The sequence below is a fragment of the Apteryx mantelli genome, chromosome 6 (genome assembly GCF_036417845.1).
Source record: "Apteryx mantelli isolate bAptMan1 chromosome 6, bAptMan1.hap1, whole genome shotgun sequence".
Lineage (NCBI taxonomy): Eukaryota > Metazoa > Chordata > Aves > Apterygiformes > Apterygidae > Apteryx > Apteryx mantelli.
Window position 1 is genome coordinate 41,559,595 of NC_089983.1, and position 21,498 is coordinate 41,581,092.

Below are 21,498 nucleotides of genomic sequence, written 5' to 3' on the forward strand. Positions count from 1 at the left end.
AAACGTAGCAACGGGGAGCACCCGTGAGCCGTCGCGCGGAGAAGGGGCAGCCCGTCCTGCGCAGGACCGACCTCTCCACGCGGCCTCCGCACCGGCTGGGGCTTCCTCAGACCAGGAAAAACAGCTCACGGAGTCCAGCCGGATTAGGATCTCGCTTACTGTGTTCGGTTAGGAAAACCATCGGCATTATCAGGTGAACACTTATTAAGTACTGGGGGTAATTTATAAAATCGCAATCTAGAAGTCCCAGCCAACAGAAGACCCAAAATATTGCTCCCTCAGTAAAAAGCAGGGGTTGCAGAGCCTTGTTTGAATTCTCCTCTTGCTTTTTTTTTTTTGTATGATCTCTTCCTAGTGCATACAGGCAGCCTCCAGGTTTCATACATATATACTATACTTGCACTATACATATGTACTACACATATGTACGATAAATACCACAAAGCAAAGTCACACTTTGTGGTGACAGTGGGACCCAGACAAGGTGTCATTGCACATTAAAACTGTATTAAACTAATTGAAAAATAGTTAAACATTGCTAATAAAACAAGATAAATACTAAACAGTAAAAGACAGAGACTTTTCAGTGTTCCATAAAACCACATCTTTCAGACAAATTAATTATTTGCATCATAAAAAATGCTAACGGTTAAAGAAAATATTCCAGAGGAAAATAATGAATAAAAAGCTTCAGGTGATTTTCAATTACCTTAAAAACAATTTCCATTCTTCATAAAATAGGCAGAACTTTGCATCTTATATAGTATAAGTTACCTTCCAAAAATTACTTTCTTTTTAATCTTGCAAGAAATGAGACCTTAATTGGGTAGGAAAGTATTTGGAATATATCCAGAAAGAAAAAAATTACAGCTATTCTCCTGTATGTTGCACAGCATCTGTCAAGAGCGTTCACATACCTTCAGGAAGATCCCCAGAATTAAGTGAACATTGTACTTGATTTCAGTGATCAGAGTTAATATTCTGAAGACCGAAACTGGCTGCCCTGTTTATTTCATAGTTCCAATTTCTATTGCTGTAATTCGCCTTGGCAAATAAATGGATGTATGGGGGCTCTCCTTCTGAATAAATAATCAAATTTCGCTTGTCAGGAGCTTCCTTTGCCTTGAATGAGAAGCATTTCATTTCTTTGCAATGCCGCTGAATCTAAATCCTGTTGTAGGAGACTTAACGAGCAGCCATGGAATACCAAATAAAAACTAATGGAGATGTGGCCACCTTGACGAACATCAGAACAAAATCTGAGACCAGATGGAAGGAAAGGAAGATGCTCTATACAAAATATTTCTTCATTTGAAGAGTAAAGTATTACTCAATGGCATTATACATTGTTAATAAATTTTCTTTATCTGAAACTATAATTTAATATTTATGTATCTAATTTACATGTGACAAAGTAGCATATTCTAAAATTAGAGTGTAACCAGCAAACTATTAACTACTATAAACAATACCAAAGCACAACCCAAACGTATTTTAAGGAAACAATAGATACATTTTGGATTGGGGAAAGATTTCAATTGCAGATATTGTTTTAAATACAGCTGTTAATTATGTCTTGAAAAACCTGTTCAAGCTCAGAAAGGTTTTCTGCTTAGGGAGTCTCGTGTATATACATTAAGACCAAGAGTACACTACCAAAAAATCCCCTATTGGTTACTAGTAGGTACAGTAATAATAGTAAATGCTAAAACTGAAAAAAAAATCATTTTCAATATTGATGTTATATGATGCACTGGACAATATTTCCCCTTTGAGCAGAAACTACAGAAAGTATCGTGCCCTTTATTAACTCCATGGTTTCTTATGTGTAATAGACAGCGAAAGAATTGCACTTATTGTAACATTACAGTAAAGTGTTAGATTGCAGCTCACCTTTTAAAGTATTAGTGGCCATAATACTTATGATAGGTTGTGCATTATGATGAATAAAGATGTTCATTTAAATTAAAAAACGAGCAACCACTTACAGAACCAACAGTGAGGCTTAACATAACAAACATGCACTAACCCTACACTTATGCAAAACTAAGTTCTTCCAGGAAACTGTAACCAACTGTTGACCTTCCACAAAGGTAAAGGTTTTGTCCCTTGGTAATATGTTTGGACGTTGTATTCGAATTCCAGTTTATTAGCTCATTGTCTCTAAATGTGCTGTTCCGCTGTGATATCCTTTAGCTGCCCTTGAGCTTCTGCAGACTCTGCAATCTTACAGTCACTTTTATTTAAGGTTTTATTGAGCCGCAAAGTAAATCCCCTTCAGTACTACACAAACAGGCTTCCTTATTCATCCTCTTCAGGTTCCTGTGGTAGAATTGGTGTCTCCTCCTTTAAACAAGCACTAAAAAACCCAAGGATTGTGCTGTAAAGGTGATATTTGCTTTTCTCAGAAGCAATGTTATGACCTTCATCTGGGTAGATCTAGCAGAGGCAAAAGGAAAAAAAGTAAACAGTTTTTTAAAGGCTTTTCAAAAATTTAGGGCTCTAATTTTCTTTTTCTGATCTTCAAAATGTTTTAGAAGACAACAGGATGATAACATTAGTTTTATGGCAACAAGGAGAGCTAACAGAACTCAAAGTAAAATTCATTCCCTCGGAATTCAAAACTTAAATAAAATAACCACTGCAGTGGGATCTGTAAAAGCAAAAAAAAAAATACATTCTCAGTCATTGTGCTTACAAATTTATTTAGCTGGGATTTTCAATGGTGTCTAGGCATCCAAATTCCATTAACTTCAATGTGGTTTAAATACCTCATGCTTTTAGGTACATTTCAATATCCCAGCTTCTAAGTGTTACGCAAAAAATCTTTTTATTAATATTTTTAACTACCTTCCTATCTTATCTAAAGCCCATCACCTCCCTTTCCCAGGGTGGATGAGGACGTTTTTATCTGTTAACTCAAAATTCATTGGGACTTTCACCCAAGTGAGGCTGAATGGGAATTTGCAGACTGACTGAATAAATCCGGATCACAGAGTTTAGGAGATGAGACTTGCTGTGGTTTGAGGCAAACGGATTCAGCCCCTTTCTCAAACTACGGCAATCACAAGATTGTATGAAAATTGTATAACGAGGTTGTTTCTGAGGGACCTCTCATTCCTACTTCCTCTCTTCACAGGCCAAAAGATCATCTCAGCTGAAATCACAAGGACAGCCAGAACAGCTCCTCCGCCATTCGGATTTCACGCATAATTCATAATTGAGACCTACTTCCCTGTTACCACCTCCTCCCTCATGTGATCTTACACATTTCAGCGGAAACTACAGGTTCACCTATATAGGTCAGTAAGAACAAGGTTCGTAATGTGTAACATCAGAGATATTTGGAGAAGTGAGCAGAAAACACATCGTCTAAGATATTCAAGAAACTTTAATGCAACCAGAACCCTCAACCAGCAAAATCCAGTCACTCTCCAGCTGGCCATGTTCAAGGACACCTTGTCCTCCTCTGCCCCAGCCTGGACCTCACAGCACGCTCACCCTCAGGGCGGCTTCAGACAGAGGGAACAGCGTTCCAGCATTTTAGCTATCGTTTAATGGGCTTGAAATGTTGAAAATAAGGGGAAACTAGTCTCATGTGATCCATCACCTTTCTAGATAAAAACAGACTACAATATTGATATTTCCATGTTACATGTGGACAAGCGCATGTACAAGTGGAGTGCATGTGGACAAGAAGGCATTTTATATAGTGTGGTAGGATAAACAGATGAAAAAAAGGAGACGTGAGAGAGGGGATGGAGCCCAGCAGAACAGTGACAAGATCTAGTTCTTAAAGTCCACACTAACAGGAAGTAAAATAGGATTAAACAGCATTCTAACTGCAAACCAGGGTAATGTGAGTGCACGGTGCTAGGGAGGATCCTTTTCAGGGAAGCAATAACAATATGAGATTAAATGTTGAACTACGTTTATAGAAAATACCGCAGCTGCACATACCTGCATAGTGTAATTAACTCCAGCTTTTATTAGGTGTTTAATTAGTTCTGCCGAATGCTGGAAGTGGACTTTCACTGCAAGACAATGACATTTGATATTATCACAAAAAGCCAAGTTAATATGAAATGTTTATCTGTTAAACAACTTTGACTCAGGATGTTTCTTTGTAAATACCAGATTTGCAGTTGACTAACATTTTTTCTGGTCAGAAAGGCACAGCCCAAACAAAAATGGTGACGTAGTATGAAAGAGCAGATTTTTTTGGAAAAGTGAGATGAGAGATGAAAGCACCAAGCTATGCTTTCTAGTCACTCAGTAAGGATTCCTCTTGCTACCCTTGATTTTCACAGACTGCAATAGTTTAGAGGTGTGTAAAACCGTTGCGTTTGAACATCATGACAGTTTATAATTGTGTTAAAGGAAAGCCCAGCAGATCTTCTCTTGCTTGCACAAGGTTTTTACAGCCCATGCTTCTTCAGGTAACGAACTTTGTGTAATATATCAGCAACTTAATTTTTCCCGTGGTAAAAACAGGCAACTTTATTGCTACGTTCTAGGCTTGTACAGCTAAGGCTGAAAGTGGGCTGGGCCACGTCACTAGATGTGACATTAAGCAAGGACAACAGGCAATAAGAGTCATAGTCTTGAACACATTATATTGCTCAGACACCTATCAGCATCCCAATTCCCTCGAGAGCGGAGTTCGGAGGGGTAGAAATTGCTGCTGCCTTTTACAATCAGCAAAGCCAGCGGCCCTCACGCCGGCTCGGCCGCCTAACGCAGCTGCTCTCAGCCGCTCCGGGAAGAACGGTGCACCGGACGGGACCTGCACCCCTTGGACCGCGCTTGCGATCCAAAGCACGGCTTTGACAAGGGTGGCAGGTTGGTGGGTAATTGCAATTTAAGTGCCAGACCTTATTCTATTTTTCTATTTGTCTGTGTTACACCAGCGTTAAAACTACCGGCTCTGTGAAAGGGCTCCCCATAGTTCAGCTTCCAATGCTTCGGCAGTAACTTGTAATTAATTAGCTGGGAAGTTTAACTTCCTGTTAGGTACTGTACTTCACCAACTGTACTGGTAATTTTTTCTTCAATTGCAGAAGCTCTATAAATTTAAAATACCATTAAAAATGTATGTTGTTCTATTAATAATTGATATAATACCTTTCATGAGCAAGACAGTGGTCCGCAAGATTTAAAGAAATTAGAACATACAGCACCTAAAAGGTACAAATAGCCAGCAAAGAAAGGCGCCATCAGCTTAGAGCCAGAATTGACAACTGAAACAGACAATCCAATCTCTTTGGATAGAAAACCCTACCAGAGGGATAACAAAACTAAAAATGGTCTGGCTAGGTGTGCGCCTCATCTGTCTTTGAGCAGCCGTCTATTAAAACCTCTGACGACAAATGTAATTGCATCCGTAAATACTTACTATCAGCTGTCCCGTGAACTATTAGCAAATTTGCTTCTTTTAAACCATGAAGATTGTGTAATACGCTGGATGCCTAGTAAGCAAACACACACAAAGGTGTAACTGAATTGTATTTTAAAAGCAAAACTATAACTTTAAATTACTTGTTTACACTAACTTACCTGATAGGTATTTTCCTCTTTTGAAGGAATACCCAGGTATCTTTCTGAAAAGGCCGATGCTGTGTAAGTAAAAACAAAAAATTCAGAATTCATCAAAATTAATTCTATTTAAAAGATGCTCAGGTCTGACCTACAGTCAGTAGAAGCTATTTAATCTGATCTCCTGTGTACCATAGTCCATAGTATACGCCCAGTATGTCACATACAGAGCCAAATACCCTGTGACTGAATGAGGACATGGTTGAGATCACAAGGAACTTTACCATTAACCTTAAAAGATTCACACATATCTCTGCTTACCATATCTATGAAAAATCTTGACTCAGGCTGATACACTAAAAGAGTCTAAGGGAATGAGACGCCTGATTGAATTTCAGTGCGAAATGGGAAACACAACCCTTCTGACAAAAATCGTGGTGTTAATAACAATGTATTTGTTACATGTTTTGGTGAACTGTCCCAATGCTAGCTGCCCTCACCCTTTCATTTAAAGGGGAAAATGAGATAGCGAGGTGAAAACTAGTCGATATCGCTACTTTGCCTGCCCTTAGTTAAAATGAATAGTAGCTCCATGAATAAAAGATATTTTGAAATAAGCTGTCACGCAGATGAAGGATAGGGAGAACTCACCATACAGCTTCATGTCTGTAATTGGTGCCACCACAGCTCCACATTTGAAAAGCCGTTCACTGGATTTCAGGATCATTGATGTAATGTAGCCACCGTATCCCTATCAGTAGAAACGATATCATGAGATTTTTGTTTGTTCATTTCTTTCTAATAATAATGAAGTTAAACGGCATTGTGCTAATCCGATGGTGGTATTTTATAGCATGCATATAATTTATAGTATGTATTTATATACAATTGCAACAGTTGCTTTTAAAGGAAATGTAAACATACAGTTAAGAGTGAATAAAGATATTATTTGGCCCGGCTGTGATCTTTAAAGTATGCCATTTAATAACAATGAGTGTATCTCAATTTAAGGTCCATAGTTCCATCATGGCACACTAGCCTGTAGCTAGGAAAAGATTTGAAAGTTATAGGAAAAAAAGAAAGGAACGCAAGGCTCTTGGGAATAGAGCCTAGATGGGAAGACTTGTATTCACTTTCTGATATATTTAACATCGATATTTGCTAATTACTGGGACGCACTGAGCACATTGCTGACCGGAGAGAGAGAGAGACAGAGTATGGGAATGGGGGAAAACTGTGAACTGATTGCAGTGTCCTCCCTCTGACACTTGGACCTTTGCAGATTGAATCCTACTGCTATTAATGAGTTTTTTTGCTGCAGCATTGTCCAACATCCCAGGGAGAGGTACAGATCCTTCAGCATTTTGCAGAAAAAAACCCTATGTGTAGCCACGTTCCTCAATATTATGCTAATCTCTAGATGCAATTTCTGACCACCAGGCTGCTGTTACAGCCCAGGAGAACAGAGAGCAGGAAGGAGCTGGGAGACACAGGGTGTAGAGGGTGAGCTCCCTCCTTACCCCACCGCTCCTGGCTGTCCTTATGGCTCATTTCTTCATCGTCTCCCTGGCCATGTCTACAAAACACCTCTGATTTGGGAAGGAGCAGCATGAAAGCAAGTGCTTTAATTTGAGACCACAGGTTCCCTTTGAATGACATTGACAATCCATATGTGTACACCTATTTTTGTTCCAGACCCACAGAAAATGAAATTCTGAGTTGTGGAGTCTGGGATCAATGATTTTCTCATATATTATGGGCTCTTCAAATTTCTCTATTTGCCGTCTTTGTTCTTTCTTCATCGGTGCTGGAAAATTGATTTTTGCAGGTATTTTGGGGTTTTGTGTTGTTTTGTGTTTGGCACAAACACATTTCAGCAAGAAGAAATTATCCCATGACAAGGAAAAGAAAAATGTAAAAAAAAATACAACCCATCCCCCAAAAAAATAACTATTGTGACAAATGCTCACACAGGCTTCTTGTGGACTTTTTTGTATCCTGCCTGCTCCCGTTCTTCATGTCTAAATATTTAATTGACAGTTGCCCTCTCTGGAAGAGCTGAAACACCTGAAAAACCTTTAACCTTACATAAGAAGCAAACAGGAACGTTCTTTGGAGCCAGTCTATAGTAAAATGGGCACACAAAAGGAAAAACAGAATTGGATTTGCCAAGGAGGGTGAGGAACTAAGTTGTCCCTTTCCCATGGAAATTCCAGCACAGGAGGCCAAGAAGAGCACAGAATTGTCCATGTGCAGAAGCAGATTCAGCCTAAGAAAGAATTTCTGAGTGGGCACCAAAAACTTGTATAATTCAGAGTTTAAGAGAAGAGCAACTTTCCTCTGCTTCTGGGTTCTCTATTTTTTCTTTTATTTAATATTCTGTTTGTGTCTTTCCCAGTAGCTCCACAATACAATTTTAATCCTAGAATAGATATTGCCAGGTTATTTATTATTTATTATTTATTATTTATGCCTTGTATTCATTAAGAGCTTGGTTTAGCTCTCCTGGGAATTTCTTTCCTTGTGCTTGTGCCCTTGCTTCCAGCCAAGCTTTCCAGGACAAAAACATTACACAGTGAGCCGACATTTTTAGAAGCATCTCACAGTGATGGTGGAATCAACAGTTTATATATTTCCTAATGCAAGGATCTGGGTGCCTTGCTCATAGGTCTGATTTCTGTTGTTTCATCCTAATTGCAATATTTTAAAGAAGCCATTGGCTGTGAAGTCCTCCTTTTAACTTATTTTCAAGCTCTTTTTCTACTTCCAACACAGGGGAATGCACACTAACCATAATTTGCTGTGTAACCATTCAGGAAGGCCCTTGGATCGTACATCACTTGGGCACGTACTGCTCGCAGAGATAAGCAAGACAGCACTGGCAGATTGCCTGGCACCAAGAAGTAGGTATTTTCCACGCTGTGCCCTCTAGACATTCTTGTCACTCTTGTTAGTAGTTTACATTACTGATTTTGGCAAGATTTTTATTTCTGAGTTGTTCTAAAATGCCTCCTAGAATTCACATAATCTGAAGAGCTCCATGACAGCGTGCATGAGTTCAGCTGTATGGGATCAGCATTAGGTAATAAAAAAGTCATCTTATTTTCAAGCAAATATATGTTCTGTTTCCATTAATCAGCACAATTTCATGTATAGAGAGGAAAAAAAAAGACTTTTTCTATCACACTGCTGTACATAGTAAACAGGAAATGGGTCTATAAGATTTTTAATTGACTAAAATAAGCACAGAGGCGGGAAATGCAATTACCCTAGGAAGTTTTTAAGTGGATTTTTTTCCTAATTCTAAAACCGACGTTTAAGATTTATGAATATTTGTTTGTCACTGGAAGCTGGATCTCAGGAAAGCAACGTTGAGAGGTTAACTAGTTTGGAAACAGTAAACTGAATTCAAAACAGCATTGAAGGTTACTGAGTTTCCCAGTTTTTGCTCTTTGCCACACTTCCGATTTTCATTCCTCAATCTTGCTTTCAGAAAATAAGTGTGGGAAGACCACTATCAGTAATGCTTTGTGGAAGACAAAGTTTTTGCAGGTAGCCTTCAGCAGTCATGTAAAAAGCCCTGTTAAAATGTACACCCCATGGTACTTGTGTCATCACGTCACCATTAGGAAACAAGATGCTGTCTAATCTCCTATACAAACTTGTGGAAATTTTCAAGTAGCAACGAAATGAATCTCTGAAGTCAGAAACAGATGAGTAATTTGGGGGTGTTTACAGATGGCATTGCAGAAATAACATCTTCAGTCGTTGGAGGAAAGAGGATATGGAGGAATGTATATGCTTATATGCATGGGTACTCTCCTGTGTTTTGGTAAGCAGCACTAGAACTGAATAGAAATGTGTGCTGTTATGTGGCGGATGCAATCAGCCCCATCCATCCATGCTCAGCTGAAGGCAATCCCTGTCTGGAGGCTGCCCCAAAAACCAAATACCGCTCTTGATGCTGCTGATATTCTTGCAATGACAGGTTTTTGTTTTTAGCTCAAGAAACATGGCCAGAGCTCACGTCTTTTGAGAGGAAGGTCATGCACACGTGGAAAGCTAAAAGTAGTCAGTGCTTCATTTCCACTACATTTTACAAACATTAACCAATCCTCAAAATGCTACCGCTCAGGAGGTGAATATCATTATCCTCATTGGCATTCAGGCAGACTGGCACATGAAGGTTAAGTGCCTTGCCTGAGGCCGTGCGGCAAGTTAGTAGCAGAGCCACGATGGGAAGCGAGGGGCTTCCTGGTGGCAGGCACGCTGCTCCTATCACTGGTGATCGCGGGGTTTGTCTAGGTACCCCGGTGCGGCTTGCTGCTGCTTTGTGTTGAAAGGCACAAAACGTTATTATCTGCAAGGTAACACTTAAAAAAAAAAAAAAAAAAAGGAGGAGAAGGAGGAGGATGCAAATGCTAGTTTGTAAAAGAAGCATTAATTATCCGCTGTTTCTAATTGCTGGTTTTTAATGGAAATCAGTAAAATGTGTTTTAGCTCTTTACAAAAGGTTAAACCTTTGCCTGGTTCTCTAACGCTAGAGGCAATGACATACCATGCAGTTAAGCAGCTGATAAAATAGCAAAGGAGAGATTTCTAGCAGATGGCACATGGAGGAAGTGGTTCCTGGTACTATAGGCTCATAACTCAGCACACTTGAATGGTCAATAAAGCATTTGGATATAAAACTTGCATTAGAAGGATGTTATCTATTTAACTACAGCCCAAAAGTGAAAGTGTAAGAAGCAAGCTTTTACAGAAACTAAGTCCATATTCAAAATTTCTAATGAAAACAGATCTTTCTCAGCAGACACACTTTCTCCCACAGATTCTGAAATGCAAATACTGCAGTATTAAAAAACTGATCTATCTCAAATAGCCATTTAGAGAAAAAAAATAGAAAAAATACAGAATATATAGTAAATTATGGCAAGTTTTCCCCCTCTTTTAGTAGTTGAAATTGTCTTAGAAAACTAGATAAATATATTTGCTTATGAATTTACAGTATTCTCTTGAAGAATCATGATGATACATCCTGCTATTTCTCACATTACCTTTCCAAATATACTCAGTCTCTTAGGATCAATGAACGGTTGTTTCAGTAAGGATCTGCAAGAAAAAAAAAAATGAAGTTTTCTTTTTATTTTGGTGAATCTAATATGTAAAGAAAATTATTCATACAGTAAGGAACTGTCATAATTGTGAGTGAGGTAAAAGAACAAATAGCGGCAATAAAGTATTATTTCACCCGGAAATGCAACTTGTCTAAATTGCTCATTTACACTCATTCCTCAGCTAACGGAGAGAAAAGAGACACCACGTTGGACACTCTCGGGCTGGGGAGCACCAGCTTCCCCAGCGCCTGGATCTTCCCCTGCCGAGAGAGGGAGCTGAAGCGACCGCCTTTGGCCAGCACCCTGGCTTTCAGACAGCTAGACAAATGCAACTTCTTGAGTCTAGATAATTATCTGAATGATTAATTTTCTCATCAAGGCAATTAATCAGCAGTGGTGAATTTTATATGGGAAAGATTTAATAACCCGAGGGCAAAATCCAACTGCTTTTGAACAGCCAAAACCAATTGCAGCCCCTCCTCTCAGCCAAGGGCTCTTCCCATGCAGCGCATCCAAGAAAGAGGCCAGATGTAATTTAGTCTATAACCTCTTAGTGTTTGAACACAGAGCCCAAATCGCATAACGCAGCCCATGGCTGCTTCTGATGGCCTTGCCCCAAGGGTCACTTGGAAGGGAGTGATAAAAATTGCAGCCCGTTCCTAACCGGCCTCAGTCCTAGGAGCCCTCTCGCCCACCTCTGCCATGTCAGAGACAGACCTACTCATGCCATCGTTGAGGTATCAACACCCTCCCCCCCAAAAAGAGAAAAATCTGGCTTACAGCTAGCCCTGGCCTTTCCTGGAGGAGCCCCTAGAAAAAGTCCATCCAGACCTTAACATCAGCCCATGTGAGAGCGGCCCCTTGGTAAAGAGTGCTGTCAAAGCCGCGTGTGATAAATCTACAGTGGGTGATGACTCTCTTCTGCAGCCGCTGGATTTATAGCAGTATGAGAATGATAATGCAAGTGAGAAATAAATAGGCACTTGTCCAAATTTTGCTCTCATTTACACCATTACGAGTCCATTTGCTCAGTACAATTACTCCAGAACTGTGGTGGAAGTGAGAGCAGCACCCTATCAAATAGGCCTAAAATATTGTAACACAAATGCAGTAAAATATTAAAATATTAAGGAATCTAGACCAGTATGAGCAAGCTTAGATGGCATATTTAGATTGCATATTTAGACTGAAGGACTGCTTTATCGAAGAGAAGCACCAACACACAAAGAAAGCACCTCTTCGATCTTTAATTCAGTATTTGCAATGCAAGATGATTGTTTCAAAATTTGCAGCTGCGTTAAAAATAAACATTAATGGCATTCCCTACGCAAAGAAAACATTCTGGGCAGTGTCAGTTGGAAAGGTTTATTCACCAAGGTGGAGGTGGAGCAATAGAGAAGAAAAGTTTGCACATACGTACTCTACAGCTGCTATTTGGTCCTTCACTTCCACTGATCCCAAGCACCGGTGGACTTCCTGCAGGATCTTAAGGCCTTGAAATCCACTCCCTCTGCCATCGAATCGAGCTACGATGACATTATCAGAGTTGACAAGCACTGAGTCCCAGTCAATGTGAAACTTATCTGTAACCAACTGGCTGCCTGGAGCTTCATCACTGCAAATACCAACACACCAGACACAAACGAAGACTATTGACAACATGAAGCGCTTTGCCGTTCTCCGCTATTTCATTTAATCTAGCTGGCAGGTTCAGTCGGTTATGCCACCCTGCTGAATTATTGGCATTTTCATCGATACCGTCACGTTAGCCAGTGAGGGTATCCCTACGGTAGCAGCAGACAAATTAATTTCTTTAACTTTATTAGCACTCTGTTGCAGTGTTGCCAGTGAGTAGCTGGACTAGTTGAACAGACTTTACAGAAAGAAACAGAAAACTGAAGCACACAGTGCTTATAGGCTAACGAAGCGAACAAAAGCCCCAGCGTTATCTCTGATGGCTAGCTCAGTTCTAAGAAATCTCACGCAGAATTTGTTAAGTTGCACTAAACAGACAAAAGGGAAAATTTGTTCAGTACCTGTGGGAACAAGAGAGAGTTCAGGGAGAAAGATAAGGGGGCACAAGGGAAAAGCAGCACGTGGCAGCCAGAGCACACCACCCTTTGGCACCATGAGTAACGAACTAGCTGGTGAAGGCCGGACAGCTTGTTCCAGCTGCACGTGGAGGAGGGAGCGATACAGGGGTATCACGGTCTGCCCCTGACCACAAAGGGTTGCATCCCCAAAAATAATTGCTGCTCACTGACTAACTATTGACCTGTAGTACCCCCAGCCTCGTTATCCCTGCTTACCATATTAAAAATCATGCCCTTTGCTGCATACGACATGTAAATAAGGGGGGCCTACCCCCAACAACCGCGCAAATGGCAATCTGGCCGATGAAGTACGTCTGCCGCGCTTCCACATCCCACCTTCAGCAACTACAAAACAGAGGATAGCTCACCAAAGTTTTTGGAAGGGAAGAAAACTGAACCCCTGACCTGTTCACCGGAGACTGCTGACGAGCGAGCCCCCTTCTCCCTCCCCCAAACAGGGACGCCTCATTGGTAAGACTTGCGCCTCCGACAAACGTCGGACGTTACCCGGGGAAATATATTATTATTGAAAGTGCTTAATTGTTAGGTTGAACTCATAGAAAGAAAATCTGTAGCAGCAAGAACCTGTTGTATCTGTCGCTTTAATAAAATCTTATTCTTTTTACTTTGCGAAACTGTCTCAGGGAAAGTCCTCAAACAGGGGGGCTCTGGCAGGCAAACGTAAATTATAAAGGTAAGGAAGGGCCTTCCGTCCCTCCCTTTCACGCGACAGTACCCTGACTGCGATTTATATAACGTTCTTAAGAAGGACGTCATCTCAGAAAACAAAAATAACTGCATTATTGTATCCTTGAATGGATTTTTTCAAATAGGCTACAAAGAAGACTAAAGTACACACTGGAGAAAATTATATTTTCTCCATCCGAATTCATAGCAGGAGATGGATGCAGACAGGAGTGATAAGTTTAGTTTATGACAAAAAAGAAGTTGTTTATAGCAGAAAAGGCAGAAAAGAATGGGAGAATGCAGTTTCTAGAGGAACAATAAGCATTTTCCATTGAAGGCATATATACTTTTTTTCTTCCAAAGAAAACAAAATGTCAGTTTTAAAAGGGGAGCTTGTCATTATTTTTCCCCCAAGATAAACACAGAATAAGAGAGCAGGCTACCGTGAAGTTGTACAAAATGCAAAACACTTCTATGCAGACCGCATCTGCCAGTTGAATGCAAATTAAAATGTAAAAGTGTCTGTGCTGGCTGTATGGAAATTAGATTGGACAGTGTCTGCAGGAATATCCTGTCTAAGGTGAAAGAAAGATGAAGCCAGAAATTATTATTTTGCTGAAGAAGTCTTAGTTTGAGAGAGTTACATAAACCTGTGGGAGGAAAGAGAGATAATATCATCTCCTGCAATAACTACTGCCTTTTACATACAGTAAGGTGCTGATTCAGTGTCTTTTTTTAGCTGTGGATAACAGGTCACCTTCAAGGTAATTGTGCTATTAATTAGCAAGCATGTGATGAATACATATGTTCTCGATTCAGTAGGACCTACCATACATACATAGCTGATATATCATACACTGAAATCAGGATTACTTAGTTTTAGATTCAGTGGAAATATGTTATGCTTGATTCATCATTATCTTGTGCATCAAGTTTACACTTGGCTTTATAAAAAGAAAGCCAGGGTATTTTTGTGTCTGCTTAAGCGATTCAGTTGTGATTACACTAACTGTGGAACAATGCAGAGCAATGAATTTGGAATTACTTTTTGTCAAGCGAGCTCTGTGGAAAATACCAGTCTCAGAAGTATATTATTGTTATTTTTACAACAGGAGCAGGAGCAGAACGACTCTTACTATTTGTGCTTATTGCACAGAACACGGTTTTCAGAAGCCCTCCACACTGACACAGCTACTTTCACAGAACTTTTACCACTGTTTTCAGTAACCGCAGCCTCTGTCCAGTTATATATTTAAGTTCTTCCAACTTTCACAACTAGATAATCTGTCAGAAATACCCTGGCTGTGTCTGGCTAGGTATCTTTCCAGGAGTTTACTGTTCCCCATACAAGTGAAAAAAATCACCAGTCAGCCTGCCTCCTTCCCACCCAACATAAGAACAAAACATATACAGTGTCCTCATCTGTTTTATATACGTTACATATCTAGGCACTGGGGAAAACATCTAGAAGCTTTCCTCTGCACCAGTAGGCATTTTAAACCAAAAAAAGGGGGTTTAAATGAAACAAAACCCCAGCAAGATTCTTGGTCTGTGGGAACTGGCAACAGCGTTCCTCCCGAGCTCCTCTCCAGAGGGCACAGCTGGGCTGGTTTTAGGCTCAGACTTTAAACTCCATACATCTTCCGCTCCTTCATGATGGGTTGTTTGATGTATTGCTTTTGGAAACAATTTTCCAGTGGCTAATTTATTTCAAAAATGTCCATATAAGTAGCCTCTGACAGGCATATAGAGCCATTTCCGTTGAGGCGCATGTCAAGATTCCCACTGGCATCAAAAGGTCTCTTTACTCTTCAGCCGGTAGTATAAAATGATACTGATTAGCTGAGGTGTGATTCCCTTCTCCATAGGGAGACAGCATAACTTCTATGCCCCCATTAGGCCCCACTTTTACTCTTCAGTGGGGCTTCTGCAAGGTATTAATCCTTCAGGCAAGTTTGACCACTGCCCTGAGGGCTCCATAAGAAAGCAGACTTGTTACTATAGTGCGATACTAGATGCACAGCCCAAAGTATGGTGTTCTGGGATTCCAGCTTTCTCACAGGTCTGAAGTATTTGGATCCAAGGGTTTCTGCTTTACACTCATTGCTATTTATAGGTTACTAATAATTAACTTCTGTTCAGTGTTACCTTGCTCAAAGAATTATTTCTTGACTCCGCTAATAAGCCTGGAAGAAAAACACTTATGCTGGGGTGTAATATAAATGCAGAAATCTTCTTCCCACCTGACTATGGATAGACATTAGGGAACAACAGACCAGCCAAAGCATTACAGCAAAACCATAGCCAGCCCCGAAATGGCAATGCAAAGCTACATGCTCTTTGGCATCCTCCAGGGGCTCCTTAAGAAGCAGCATCCCGGCATTCTCCATAGTCAAATAACAAGAGCAGAATGATTTAAATGAAGATGATGCCTAATAATTCCTGATTCATTTTTGTCTTCTCGTATGTGACAGCATCTGCACCTGCCCATTTTAATTTTTGTTCCTGACTTTCAAAGCTCAGACCTACCAAGCGTGTGCCTTTAGCAGTGCCTACACTTGGGTTATGAGTCCGCTGTGGCAGCGCAACTGCTGACAACTCAGGCATGCTGCTGAAGTTTGCCATCGAGGTACCATTTAAACAGACAGAAGCCATCAATAATACACCAACATCATTGACCTTAGTGGGTAATTTGTATGCTTCTTGCAGTGCAGTCACATACACCTCAGACTGTCTGGAAAAAAGGGGCAGCTCATCATAAGTTCATATTTTGCTGAAAAGAGAAGAATCTGTTTTTCTGGATTCTGTAACCAGAAGCTTTAGTTAAAGTCTCTGTTCATGACTCTAGTCGCAGCCTATGGGGGATAATATAGTTTTATCAGAGAGGCAATTGCTGTTGTACTGTGAGCACTACGCCACTGCCATGGTGCTATCATGACTGCAGCAAAATTTGCTCCAGGTTGTGCTCCACTTAAAAACTAAATGGGGAGATTTTAAAGAGGAATTTTAGAAGTTATAGGGCTGACCAAGCAGAGGGGAAACAATTTTAAAAGATACGTGGAAAATAACTGCTATCATCACTGCTTAATGTTCTGTACATTTCTATTTCTGTGAAAAAGTGAATCTCATACAGCATATGGATAGCAAATATGTGAGAAAGACTACATCTCAAAGGATAAAATCTATCTACCATATACAAAAAAATATCACTGATAAAAGTCCTCTTTTGCTTATGGTGAAACCGAATAGAAAGAAAAAAGACCATTTTGCAAAACTGGCATAATGGAAAAACTTACTTTGTTTCTCAGATTTCATGAGCATCTCTTGGTTAGCTTTCAAACACACCCACCCTTACTGGTGCAAAATCAGGGAACGTGAGTAGCCTCAAACACTGATGACACAGAACCCCAAACATTTTCCCCCTATTCATATATCCTGTTTAGACACACACACCTAAAACCAGATCATGTGTTTATAACTCCTCCCTGCAGATATAGCCAAACCAATTAAAACGCACTATCAGAAGTGGTTCCATTACCAGGGCAGAATCATGTGGTAGATAGGACTGAAGTAGAGATCATAATACAAGAAATAAAATTGTTATTCTTAAAACATCCTTCCAAACCCCTCAAGGCTGAAGACTTCGAAAATACAGTTTTGAGAACAAGAGATGCAACACTGTTCTGTGTCATCAGAAAAGGAGGAGAGGTTTTGAATCTTTTCTTGGCTTTTTCTAACAAGCCTTAGATGAACTATTTATTCACGTAGGGTCTTCTGCTATACCTCCCTATGTAAGATGTGTATTGCTGTGGGAGAAAGGGGGAGAGAGGAGGCTAAAATGGGATGGATTCTCCAAGCTTTTTGGAGACCAAACTCATGAGAAAGGGAGTGAATAGTTCCATCATTCCCCATGCACCAGGACTGCTGCCCAAAATGCAACAGCTGCAGTAAGCTTCCAGTTCGTCCCTCGTCTCGCCTGAGCTAAATGAATTCACCCTATATGGAAAACATTAGGAAGTCCAAAGAATGTGGAAACAATGTAAAAGAGTAAAAAATAAGAGAATCCCCATTGAATACTTTGATGTAACAGCAACACAAAAAGAGCTGTAAAATACTGTCATACTAGGTAGAGGAGGGAGGAATGAAGGCATTAGATGGATAACTTGCAAAATAATTAATGACCCATCTACATAACTTAGGCAGCCCAACAAAATTAAACTTTGCAGTTCTTTTATAGGGGAAGAGCTAACACAGCCAAATGCAAAGGTCTTCAGGGATGTGCTCCTTGCCAGCATATTGCATTAGAAGTAGTGCAATCCACCACGTATTTTTAAACTTCACTATGCAGCAAAGCATTGTCCCTTCACTTGCAACAGCTGCCAATTAAAATGAGTAAAGTCCTTTACAACAAATAAAAAAGATGGCTATGAATATGTAAAGTATTATCATATCACAGATCTCTGATATTTCCCAATACTTGCATTACGCCTCTCTCCATTTCTGCTATTCTATTAATGAGTTATTCCTGAGGCTGTGAAAAAACTTCACTTCCAACCCTACTGTCTTCATCTTGCTATCAGTCCTGAGAATATATTAACTGGAGGCATAAACAGGTTTGATTGCTTGTGTAAGGCCTAAATCTTTCTTCATTTCAATTATAGGTGAAGTGATTCCTGTTAATTACAAAAATCTAAGAAAACAAGTAAACAAACAGACGGACAGAAAGCTCTTGGGGTCATTTGCTGATTACTTCGGACTAATACCTGTTGGGTTGTTCCTTACAGGATCAGAACAACCTCTCTATTGATTCCGTTCTACTACATCCACTTACATATTGGACAGTTTTAAATGGTGTTAAATAATAAATGCTGACATTTAAGATACATTATCTACAAATTTTGAAGGAATGAGGTTAATTATGTTCAAGAAAAAATAAAGAATGATTATCACCTCTCATTTTATTACTCAGATTAAATGCCAGAGTCTTTACTTAATCATTTCCTGTGTGTTACTAAGGAGTGTATCTTCCAACTTTTTTAATGAGTAAGGTGAAACATAATGAGAAAATCAAGGATCTGAAATTTAAACTTTGATCCTAATTATATAGAAAAGAGATGATAATCACTCTTTCAGGCAATTACTGTACACTTCTCTAATCTATAGCTACACTGTATGTATTATATCTGAAGGAAACCGAGTGTGAAATGTATTAGTAGTTTAGTAGAACAAATGGAAGAAAGGAAAGTGTTATAATCTATTAGCATTTTATGGGCTATGCATCACAATTCTGGAAAGAAAAATAGTGCTAGACAACATGGCTGGTTCCTATGTGAGACCTGTGTATCTGTTAGATAGCCCAGGTGTACGGATGAACATAAATTTTGACATAGTGATACAGTGATCTTGTATTTAAGTGTTGCAGCATGCTTTACAACTGCTAACGGATGAGTCTTCACAAAATCCTTATGACGAAGATTACAGCTCGCATTTAAGGATATTTAGGGTCTGGTCCTGAAGCTGAGTTGGAGGAAGCTTGTGTCTACACGGAGCTGTACTGAGTTCATGCCAGGGTTTTGTGCCAGGACCAGAAGCTACCAGCACAGACTCTGCTTTAGGATTTGGAAACCTGGCTGTGTTAGGAGTTCAAATTTACGTGTAGGCATCCTTACATGAATATAGCAACTTTATTATAGCCACATGTCTTTGATATGGCCATTAGCTTTCAGCAATTTGATTTACCTGGAATTGCGTGACCATGAGAATAATACAAAATTTTCTCCCATTTACCTATTTCCAGCTTGTGTTATTGGGATTGTAACCCCATATATCCAGAGGGCATATAGGCACAACACAAAAGGACTTGCTGTTACTGAAAATTTACAGGAAAGTTATGAATCTCAACCATCAAAAGCGCTTTAGTCTGAATCAGTGAAACTGGCCATCTGGGCAAAATCCTGCAAACAGAAGCCAGATCACACAGGCAAAGGAAATCCTGGCAGCATCCATGACACGGGAAAGATAAACCTTCACCAGAGACCGGGAACTATTTGGAAGCAATCACGGTAGCGAACAACTGGTCACAGGCTGTTAGATCTCACATGCCATATTTACCCTCCAGCTCAGGAGAGAAAGCATCAGAAGTCTATATGCACTTAACTAGGCATTTATATTGGACTCCAGAGATGTAACGTATTAGGTGACTTTCATGTTTAAACTCCCGTTCTCTTTTTCTCATCTTCTTTCCTTCCCAATCACTCCCTTTCTTCTTAAGCCCTTGCCAAAGGGCAGTCCTACTGAACTGGAATGTAAAAGCCACTTCATATCTGCTAACACTTCACTATTCCAAATACGTATTTTCTCTTTTTATATATATCTGTGTGTGTGTATATGTATATATTTATATATATAAAAGTGTATATAGTCTGCATCAAAAAGTTATATAGAATTTGTGCTCTAAAAAGTTGATGCACAGTTAAGCCAACGTGATTACCAGGAACATTGGTAAGTGTTCTTTTTCAAAATTTCAAAAGCTGGAATATAATGATAATTACAGCTGAGAACATAAGGAGAAGAATAGGTACAACTGAGCAATATGAAAGGCAACCCTTGTTATCAGCCACTAATATAATTCCTGTGTAACTCTTCCAGCAGTAGGAACAAGGTGTTTCTCAGTCAGTCCCAAAAGTATCACTCTGGGACTTAGGAAAGTCAAATATCTGGGAAATGATACCACATACACAACTTATCAGCGTTTCCTGTAAAAGCTACATGTTCTTCTTGGAGCTGAATACTATTTTTCTTCTGCAAATAGTACTTCTGATAATGAAAAAACCCTAAGATGTCAATTTGGAGTTGTGGGGTCAACAAACTACCTGCATGCACACAGATTTCCAATCATACTTTCCTCAAGAACTAGAAAAAATTTAAGTCATATTACAACTTACAGGCTCAAATAATCATCCCACCAGGAAACCTCTTACAACTTCAGTGACAGTTTTCAGTCATATGTTTCATTTTGGGACATCTTTAATTCAAAAAAAGGATTACTGGTGACCTTAGCTTAAAGTTTGTAAAAACCTGTTGAAGAAATATAACTTCTTTCTCTTCTAACCTTGAGAATTCAGTATTGCAAAGATAAGGATTTGACAAAAAAGAAGCACAGTCTCTGTATTACAAATATAGATACCACAATTTGTATTTGTTAACAAAAGTATTTTTCATCCCACAGGCATGTTACAGAAAAAAAATTTATAAAACATATCCATACATAGTGACTTGGTCAAATTATTGGTTCATTAGGCGTTCCTAACTTTGGCAAGTTCAAAATTGAGACCCTGCCTCAATACCATTCTTGTTTATTTGAACTCTTGATAACTAAAACCATTTCATATCAGTATTTCCTTAGCTTTTCTTTGTCTTTGTCTTTTTTGGCCTTGGCCTGCTTCAGGTTTCTGCTTCCTTTCTTCGCTAGGTTTTACCCGAGTATATAATTTCATGTTCTACCAGGAGGATATATGGCAGAGTATGTATTTACTAGGATACTTAAAAGGAAAGTGTTACACTGCTAACACCTTAGCGTTTCCTTACCCTCAGAAAAAAGAACAAGCGCAAGCGTTCGCAACTCCCTGCAATGCTGCTGGTGTCAATTAGCAGAGTCTGTTTGTCTTTGGCATGCTTAAAAGAGCTGCTTAAAATATAAATGCGCTTCAAGAGTCAGGCTAGCAAATACTGCAAAGATAAAATAATACATGTGTCCTCTTTCTCCACAAGAAAAGAAGAATGTGTCCGTGAGCCGTTTAAAGCAGAGAGCCTCCACAGCTGCAGTTAAATACAAGTGAGTAGCCTGAGTTTTAAACGCAGGTGAACTGGGCTTTGAAATAAGCAGTTTTATGCCTCTTTGTCCCATTACCTAAGAAATGATCTGAGTTCAGTACTTCAGGATCACTCAGCAGCTCAAGCCTGTAAATTTAATCTCTCATATAGCAATAAGGACCTCTGCTGTCATTTGAAGGAGGTCTACTCCAGGTGCTACACCTCATCCAAGGTTATATTTTCAGGAATTTAGC

The 21,498-nt window shown here is 39.6% G+C and overlaps 1 protein-coding gene across 1 annotated transcript in view; it reads right to left on the minus strand.

Moving 5' to 3' along the window:
• Window positions 1–485: 485 nt before the first annotated feature.
• Window positions 486–21,498, minus strand: part of DPP10 (dipeptidyl peptidase like 10) — a 287,083-nt gene continuing 266,070 nt past the window's right edge. Inside the window, exons 20-26 of the mRNA XM_067299348.1 lie at window positions 12,073–12,267; window positions 10,593–10,647; window positions 6,187–6,286; window positions 5,557–5,615; window positions 5,396–5,468; window positions 3,961–4,034; window positions 486–2,439 (exon numbers count right to left, since the gene is read on the minus strand). Of these exons, the coding sequence (XP_067155449.1) occupies window positions 2,302–2,439; window positions 3,961–4,034; window positions 5,396–5,468; window positions 5,557–5,615; window positions 6,187–6,286; window positions 10,593–10,647; window positions 12,073–12,267 (694 nt within the window). The 3' untranslated portion in view covers window positions 486–2,301. The remainder of the gene's footprint in view (window positions 2,440–3,960; window positions 4,035–5,395; window positions 5,469–5,556; window positions 5,616–6,186; window positions 6,287–10,592; window positions 10,648–12,072; window positions 12,268–21,498) is intronic.